Source organism: Tigriopus californicus, chromosome 5 (assembly GCF_007210705.1).
Source record: "Tigriopus californicus strain San Diego chromosome 5, Tcal_SD_v2.1, whole genome shotgun sequence".
NCBI classification, from domain to species: domain Eukaryota; kingdom Metazoa; phylum Arthropoda; class Copepoda; order Harpacticoida; family Harpacticidae; genus Tigriopus; species Tigriopus californicus.
The window spans coordinates 12313872-12323504 of NC_081444.1; the positions used below are offsets into that span (position 1 = coordinate 12313872).

At 39.1% G+C, this 9633-nt stretch overlaps 1 protein-coding gene across 1 annotated transcript; it reads left to right on the forward strand.

The window, feature by feature from the left end:
- The first annotated feature begins 1727 nt into the window (after positions 1-1727).
- On the forward strand, positions 1728-3454 carry LOC131881175 (uncharacterized). The gene has a single exon (XM_059227955.1). It carries the CDS (start codon positions 1791-1793, stop codon positions 3282-3284), a length of 1494 nt encoding a protein of 497 aa, XP_059083938.1. The 5' UTR covers positions 1728-1790; the 3' UTR covers positions 3285-3454.
- Positions 3455-9633: the final 6179 nt, after the last annotated feature.

The following is a 9633-nucleotide window of genomic DNA, read 5'->3' on the forward strand; positions in this document are numbered from 1 at the left end:
TTGGTCTGCCATCTGATGATGAGTGTCCCAATTGAGGGATATTTCCTCTTCATAGTCACAACCAACATCATTATCAGCTGACCCTTGGGTAATGGCAGTAGGTTCGCCCATTTAAAGCGTAAAAGTAGCAACTCATATTGTAATCAAATTCCACATATGAGCTTGACCTCGGACAGCCTGGGATCAAAGCCAGGTTTACAAATGAGAGAGCGAATGCTCTACCAATACAGTACGGAAGGAAACCTTAGTTACAATGAAATTTGAAAGGCGATTTGAGAAATTAAAGCCATAGAAAAAAACGAGGTCGCCTCTTTCGATCACTAATAAAATCATGAAAAAAGTCATGGGTTTTAGCAACTATTGCAACTCTCAACGGCTTCAATTTTTCACTAAATTAGCAAATTGTAGAACACTAGTGTTCTACAATTTCATATACTATCAATTGTAATAGATCGGTCGAAGAGTTCACTGATTGTTGAAGTGTTAACAAAGGGCAGGAACTTTACGGTTGTACTGTATATGATCAATTCCCCTTTCCAAGAAAATGAATTATTAACAAAACTTTTCCTCAAGTTAACGACATCCATAAATCCATAACCAAAGTACTCTTTCCGGTTACTGATGAAGTCCAAGAGAATCGGGTTTAGAAAACAAGAACACTTACTCCGCAACCACAGGAATTGAGCTCAAAGGAAAAGCAGTAAAGAATCAAGTTCTTAATAATGTCGTTAGAAATGACAATGGCCAATGCTACTCCGAGTCCACAGGGACGCATTAGCAAGCTTGAAATCCAAATGGCAAAGGCTATAAAAGAATTGCATGGCGTGAAAGAGAATCTTGGTTTGTCCCAAGATTCCCCTCCAGAAGAAGTGATTCATTTTGGTTCATATGTCAAGGATTTTTTCGCGCAAACAACGATGCACGGCACCAAGTACATCGCTGAAGGGGTTAGCATTGGCGACCGTTTGGTTTGGACCATTGTGGTCATCAGTGCTCTGACCTATTCCTGTTATGTTGTGAATGGATCCATCAATGAATTCGAACTCAATCCTACTACAACCTCCTACGAGACCACGGAGATCAATCAAGTATTGTTTCCCGCTATAACAGTGGACGGAGGATCTATTTTGAATCATTGGGGATTATCCAGGGCCCTGCTCGATCCTCTATCCGATGACGAATCTGGATCGCTGAATACGAAGTTTGGGCCGTTGAAGATAAGACTTTTTCAGACGATCTATCCGAAGATCTTGAAACACGTTGAGAGTATCTTGGGCAAGAACTTTACCATACAAGAGATCAGAGAAATCCATAACGACCCTGACTTTCAACATGGAAACCAAGCCCTCACATCACTGTTTTACCATTCAGAGCTGGGACCCTTTTTCAAACCACCAATCTTTTTCAATCTTGGGTCCAGATTCATAGAAAACGACTTGCTATCGTATTTGGGAGCTATGTTGCTGGATTTCCCCACTGACACAATGGAATTCTTAGCCAATAAGTTTGAGCATTTTGTGGCCAAAGCTATCATGCCCTTGGGAAATTGGAACCAGAATGTATGGGCCGAAAAAAACTTTGTATTTGAGAACCTATATGGGTTCGTGACCGATCAATGGTATCCGAAGCAAGAAAGCCTGGAAGGTTGCGCCAATGGGACTGATATTTGCAAAGATCATTTGAATTTTGTGGGAGCACGAATGATTGCTTTGGCTATTTTCCGAAGCGATTTACTGACATCCACAAAATTTGGCCTCTTTCTAGAACGTTACTTTGAGGCAGTTCTCAAAATGCCTTTATTGTGGGGTCAAAATAAGTTTTTAACTGAGTCTTACTTGCAATATAGAAGAACCAAGCGCTCAAGTCCACTCATAAATGTCTCGGCACAAATCGATTTGTTTCCAACCATCTGGCAAGAGCAAATAGTATCGAACTTGCTGATAGATTCAACGAAACGGTTCTTCAAAAACTTGGATTTAAACATATCGTTGTTTGAGATCAGTCAGGTGTTAGACTTGCCATTTCATAAAGAAGAGGTTTTACCATATCAGGCTAAAGAGATTTATCAAAAAATGGAATGCTACAACTATGATTATCTCCACAATTACAACACATCAAAATGTGGGCCAGATGAACACCCTAAAATCGCCGGCTGCTGTCGGATTTGGGAGGCCATTTCCACTCAACACGAGGGCATTCTCAGAATGATGCGATTCAACCAACAAGCCCCACATTGGAACTCGGAAGATGACGTCATATTCGATGAAGCTAAAAAGGGCTACTTTGGGAATTTTGAGGACATTGCAAAACCGTATGGGATAAATAACCCTAGGATTTTTGGTTGTCAATGGCTGGGCCAACCCAGTGAAGAGAAGATATTTTCTTGCAACTTGTTTCATAGACTTTTCACCAATGCTGGTATGGGATACACCTTCAACTCTGCTGATTACGAGGATCTTTTCTTAGACACATCCTATTTAAACATGTTCAAGAAGATCATGAATTCCAAGGGAAAATCCCATGAGAAGCCGATACTCTCAGTGGATAGGCCTGGACCACAGAATACCTTGAAAATTCACATTGAGTTGTCTCAACAGTTCGACAACTTCATCAAATTTGGCCACCCTCTATACAGTTGGAGCGGAGGCATACCTGAAAGCTCATTCCGCTCTTTGGACAAGTCCTTTAAAATCGGCATTCACCATCCTGGAAGCTTGGCTGACCTCCGGAATGACTACATCAAAGTCAAACCCGGCTTCGAATACCAGGTCCTGATCACTCCGCAAGTTCACACGGCAGAGGAATCGCTCCGTTCAATGTCTTTGGAGAAACGGAAATGCCAATTCCAGGATGAGAGTTCGGATTCGCTCCTCTTTAAGTCTTACTCCCAAACCAATTGTCAATTGGAATGCCGACTGAAATTGGCAGTGGAACAATGCGATTGCTTGCCATGGAACTACCCCCATATGGTTCTAGATGGTCAGTTGACCAAGCTTTGTGACTACCGAGGAAATTATTGCGTGGAGAAAATCCTTCAGAGGTCCATAACGAGGCAAGAATGCCCTTGTTATCCCCCTTGTGAAACAATCACTTATACGTTTTCAATGAACATGAAGGCCATGGAACGGCCTTGTTCGTCTGGTAAAATCTTTTACGATGAATGTTATGCGATTCTCAAGCAAAGCTTCCGTTTTTCACAGAATCTAAATCGGCCGTTGGATTGGAATATGTACAGAACTCGGACTTATCTCCATTGGTCTCGTTTCCCATTGAAGATTACTTAACCGGGAAGAATCGATCATATCATGCACTAACAATTGGAAAAGAAGAGTTTTGTCATCAAAGATGCGACAATTCGGCCGTTTTGGAATTCCAAATGGTGGGATCCAGTGTCACGGTGGTGAAGAAGAGTGCTCGAACCACTTTTATTGGAGCGTTGGCAAACTTTGGTTAGTAGTATTAAGAGTCCAAAGGCGAAATATACAATGACTTTTATACAACGTCCTTGATTATGTATATCAAATTGTATAGGGATTGGCTTAAGTCCTCCTACATACATTTTAACGAAATATAGATATTGAGACCTTCTAACAACAAACAGTGGCAGAGCAAAGGCAAAGGTTGCACGAACGGTCTAAAAAAGCAGCCTTTGCCTTTGCTCGCTCATTGCTTGTTGTGAGAAGATCTCACTTACTATTGAGTACAGAGCAATACTTCGTTAAGAATGTATGCTGTAGGAGTAATGCCCATTCCTGCATACTAAAAACTGGTTTTTCCTTAGTCCACTTATGAGAGAGCTTTTGTATTAGGAAAAACGGCTGATAAAGTCATATGCTTATATTTCAGGTGGTTTGGTTGCACTTTTTACTGGAATGAGCGTCTTGACCTTGTTTGAGACACTCTTTTGGATATGGAAATATCTACACAGCACTCTGTTCCGCTCTCAAGAACGAAAACGAAGAATGAACCCGAAAGTTTTGGTTCTACCGGGTGCGTCATAAAGAACTGGAGTGATAACATTTTTTGTTCTACCTCCGGGAATAAATAAGTTCGTGAGAAAAAACAAAAAATGAAATGAAAAGATGTGGATTAAACGGAAAGCAAATAAAAATGAATAAAACTTCAAAAACCCGATTTTAACCACGCCAAATGCCAAATCAGGAAGCTATTGCTGCCCTCCTCCGCGCGGACGTACCCGCATCTGAGTTTATTAAGATCTCTGGGGTAAGCTGGAGTATATCTTTAATCTGAAGAAGCTTATGAAAGATGATTGTCAATTAGTGATGGGAGCAATGCCAATAAAGTCTCAAACTTTGAATCCAAAACCAGGGTGAAACCAGTGAGTCTTAAATCCAGCTTGAATCCAAACTCCTTATGAACAGCCTTGCCATTTTTAATCCAATATTGAAATGTAAAATTGATCAATGTGTTGTATCTAAATTGGAAGCAAAACTTTTAATGTTTCACTATGGAGAACGAGCACAGATAACATAAAATTCAAACTTTGTCAAGATTCCTTTAACAGAAAGTTTGCTCAAATTCGGCCAAATAATTTGCGGGTGATAACTAAAAATAGATCATCTGAGTCCTTCATGTATTTATGTAAGCGTGATAATGATAAAGTCCATAATGTAATGTATGAGTTTTGTTAGAAGATAATCCTTAGTAAGTTACACTCAAGTCAGTCACAGAAGGGCATGTAGCTCCTGATAGTTTATTTCGATAAATAGTGGTGAAAACAAAAAGGGGTCCTTAACATCTTTTGGAGTTCGCTGAAATCAGACGCATCTTATTTTGCTCGTTCATAATTCCCAGGAATTTGGCACCAAGGCGTGACTTCATCTGTTGCTCCTTGGTTGGTGTGCACGTGTGGTGTTCGTGGTGCTTATGTGTGGGTGAATAAATGGGAATTGCCATTTATTCATTCATTTAAGTTTGGCTTTTCACGACTCTTTGGTAAGACATAATTACTTTAAAACCTAAAAAGTTGATTCCTCCAGCATGTTTATGTATAGCTCTAGAGATCAGTTTCTCTCTGCCGTTGTATTGTAGGATATTTATTTCACAATTGCTATGTGTAGAGGTCATAGCTTGTACATTTAATTGTATTGGTCATTGATAGTTGGAAATTATTGCTCATTAGTGTAACGATTGTATTATCGTTAAATCAGTTTGTTGAGATGATTTCTTTGGTTTTGTATTTTCACCAAGTTTCGCTTTTTTATCCTTTGCCTTTCTCTGTCTTTTATTTCTTATTTACTATCTCCATCCTAGGTTTTTATGTTCAGTTTGATGTAATGTTGTTCAGTGCCGTTTTGTATTGTTGTCGTGCGTCTCAAGGCAAGATTGCATAGCCTTTTAGTTTTCCTCCTTTTCTTGGTCTCTTGATTTTGTTGCTCATTGATAGCTCCTCTGCATTAAAATGGAAGCTATATTTGAAAAAGTCTGTGAAGAGGCTAGACAATGTTTGGACTAGGTCTTAGCTGGGAAGGGTCCATCCATAGTCAATAAGCCCTTTATCATTGAGGCTTTAGTTGCTTGGGTCAATGAAACTAGGGTGGTGATGCATGAAGAACAGGCTTACCCAGTAGTTGAGAAGTCGACTGATTGGACGAGTGTGTTGGTTGAAGAGGTGTCTCCACTTCTAGTAGAGCAGGAAAAGATAATTTTGGAGAAATCTGTCGGTCCAGTTTATCGAAAGCAGCCTTGTCCTGATGAAGAAAAAGATTGTCAGTTTGACCACCCCAAATGGTGTCAAAAAAGTTCGACCATGAGAAATACAATAAGAAGGGATGTTCAAAGGTAGATTGTCCTTTTTTCACCCGTATATGTGCCGTCAGTTCATGAGACTTAAGACGTGCTTTAAAGTACGGTGTACCTCCGTCCACGTAGAAGGTTTTTGAGGAAGTTTGCTCCAATCTAGCAATCTCTGAAGGTGTTCCGAAAGGTGGAACACGGACAAAAAATTCCAAAATAAAGGAAGAATTTGTTGCAAACTAACAAAAAGGCCTAAAAGCAATTCGAATCGAGCAATTGTGGTTATTCTTCAGAACCACTTTGACGTAATTCAGGATGATATTAAAGCCCCCATCAAAAATGACCAATTAAAAGCTGAGACATAGATCACTGAAAATTATGGACGTATACCTCGACCAAAACTATTCGTAACAAAAAGCCATTTAGATACTTTAGTGACTTTGGTCCGATTTGCTACTCAAAATATTATGGCTGCAAGGCATATATTGAAAATTGCGTTTTCTTGAGCTTCAAGAAAGCTATGGACAGGACGAACCTGCAACATGGCAAAACTATTGGTGCAGCCCTGATGACTAGCCTTGGTCAACGAGAAACGTCCGCAATTTCTATGGCTGAGAGTAGGGTGGTTCAGAGGTCGAAACCGAAGGCTTTTCTCTCTTATTCAAACTTTAAGACAAAGATGAAACACCCTGTGGGACCCTTTGAGGTTTATGGCAAAACCATAAACAATATAGAAGCTATAGCTAACATGCTTGGACATCAATTTCAAGTGTTTTCAAGTCCATTGAGTTTAGAAGCGACACCTCATTGTTCAAATGACGAGTCTATTGAGATTGGTGATGTCAGTCAAATTCAGCAATTTGATAATCTTGTAGTTAAATATCAAAATATATAACAAACATTCATCAAAATATGTTTAGCCCCTTTTTACTGCACTACTACAAAAAGAACGGAATTTCTTTGCTTGATGGCTAATAAATTGGCAAAATTGCCTTTTCCTTGTGCATCATTTAATGGCTAAGATTAAATAATTCTAAAACAACAATTATCAACAAGTAAAATTACTTTTCAGACAATTGCATGATATCCTCATCTAAATTGATCTCTCTGAATTTGTGAAAAATCACGGGTCCTTTGTTTTTGCCTGACACAGAAGACATAACGAAAATTGCTGTTTATAGTCAACTGATGTGCAATATTTTTCATATACGTATTTGCTCTGTTATAATACATACAACTCCAAAAGTGTAAAAATATTGGTTTTTTTTGCCAAAAGAACAAAAATATTTCGAATAATATTGTTTGCTCTAAGACGTATTCGTTTTGAATCCCTAGTATTTTAGTGATGAAATAAAACCGCAACAGATTTCTCGTCTTAAACTTAAAAAATAAAGACAAGTGAGCAGTATCTTTTCGTTGTTATGTCGTTACAAGGGCATACGTCGAGATGACTTTCTAATGTTTGACATTATGGTGCGCTAGAGGGGAGATGCAGCGAAAAGCTACATGGCGTTGATCTGAGGTTACGGAGAGATCAAATTGCCTTGCACAAGCAGCTAGACATGCCTGGCTCACCCTTTCTCATGTATTGAAGTCTACCCGCCAAGACCACTTGAACCTGTTCTTGATAGAAAGCTTCTCATGGGCATAATAACTTTAGCCAATTTACCAACGGTTTCTTCAGGTGACCAAATTTAGGGGAAGACTCTTAGATTTGGGACCTTGTAAGAACACATTTCCAAATTAGCTACTTTTTTGCACCTATTGTAACCTGTTTAAGGTCATTTTCAAACTGGCAATCTAGCTTCTTGTAGCTCTAACTAAAACAGATGTTCAAACAATACCTGCGTCCGAGATTTTTAAGAGCTGATCATTGGGTCATCCTGTCTTTTTAGGTAATTTCCCAACAAGCTTTGACGGTGCTTAGTCATTGCCTTCTTGTAATGAGTCATTAATGATCTATTTCTTTATTCAATGATTCTTGTGGAAAAGCTGATTATATCAAGATGACAATTGAATTGAAAAATGAATGATGTTTCTGGCTCAAAATACATTTTGGATCTATATTAAACGCATCGGAACTCTTCGTAAGTTAAGTGTCTTCACAAAAGATAATTAATTACCTTTATTTTATTTTTTGGAATCTTCACTCAAAAATATATGTCAATGTCCTAACGTTAGCTTAGAAGGTACAAGTAGTTAATCATTAAAAATTGGAAAGAGCGTTTTATATAACCTCTGACGTATTTTGCGAACCACTTAGGGAATCAAGGGGATCAGAAAAGCTTGATCAACATTTACTGCCTTGGACTTCCGATCAACATCGAAGGAATCCGTAGGACTGCTACAATTCGATCTGTCTGCTGCCTTTGACACTCTTGATTTGTCCATTTTCATAAAAAGCTAGAATTCTACGCCTTTGACTGAAGGGCAACGAAATCGATACGCCCATTCTTGGAGCCACTTGTACACATTCCGAGCAATTATGTGCGGTTCGCCCCAAGGGTTCGTCCTGTTCCCACTTTCATTTCTTAGATAATATGTCGCTGATCTTCACCTCTGGATTTACGGGGGTATCAGGATGGATTGATCGGGTTTGTGGATGATTCAGTGCTTGTGGTTAAAGCGCCAACACCAAAAGAATAGCAACGAAATTGGAAAACGTCACCAATTGTGTAATGCAATTCATGACGGCCACTTGAATTTATCGGATGTTCAAGTACAGAGATGGTGTGACGATGCTAACTCTGTTCAAGTCGGTTGTTCAGTCACATCTTGAGTGTGCTTCACCCATTTGGGCTCAAATGAGTTCAGCAGGTTTGCAAAAGGTCGAACAAGTCCAAAGATGTTTCACTTGGAACATCACAAGAATGAGAGAGCTCTCGCATTGGGAGGGACTAAAAAAGTTGGGATTTATGTTATCTATTGTAAACAAGATCTAGCTTTGGGTTGGCTCGCTCAAGTCTTGCTCACAGACGGATGTAAAAGAAGGGGCCGGTACCATGGCCGGCTCCGGGTCCATGACCGGGCTGAGCTCGGGGACAGGCCCAGGGTGGGTGGGTTTACTGTAGACGTTAGTTCCCATCTCGGATGCGAAACAGCTGAAAAAGAAGCTGCCGTAGAGGTTGCACGATTTTAAACTTCTTCGTGCGTGATCAGTCTCATTTTGTCCCTACTTCTGCAATACGTTAAGAATATATGACTACATGAAGAGAACCATAAGTAATAACCAAGAAGGACGAAATACATGAAGAACTCAGCTTCAATGGTCAATTGATGATTTTTCTATATAAAATCAATAAATCATCAGTAAGAGGAACATGCATTGTAAGTTTAAGAACAATTGGGACTAGCATTGGTTGACAAGTAATGGTCAATAAAAATTTGGTATAGTGCAGCCAGCATATATCACCTACGCTAATAATGCCAATTCCCTTATATTGTTGTTATCTCAAAGTCCCAATTCATTCTGTTTTTGCAGACTTCCATACCACACAATTAAACTTACTTAACTTTTATTTTGATAAATTATTTGATTGACCAATGAATTAGCGTTGGCAGAGCTGGCTAGTCCGTGAATATAGGGTTGATCAGGAAATTTCATCAAAAATATGTCCAAGTCTGACTTAAATCCTGCTACTGGAACATCACCTACATACTCCCTATGAACATTTGAGGGCAGCAAATTGAACAATGAAGGTTCCTAAGAAAGATGAGAGTTGGACTTCATTGATCAAATTAGGCTGGATTCTCATTCTTACAGTTTTAAGCATCAATTGATTCCATTTTTGGAATTCCAAACTTTGAAATGTGATAACACACTACTACTAAATAAGCTTGTTTATTGTACTATTGAAAAAGATTTTCTAGTCTTGT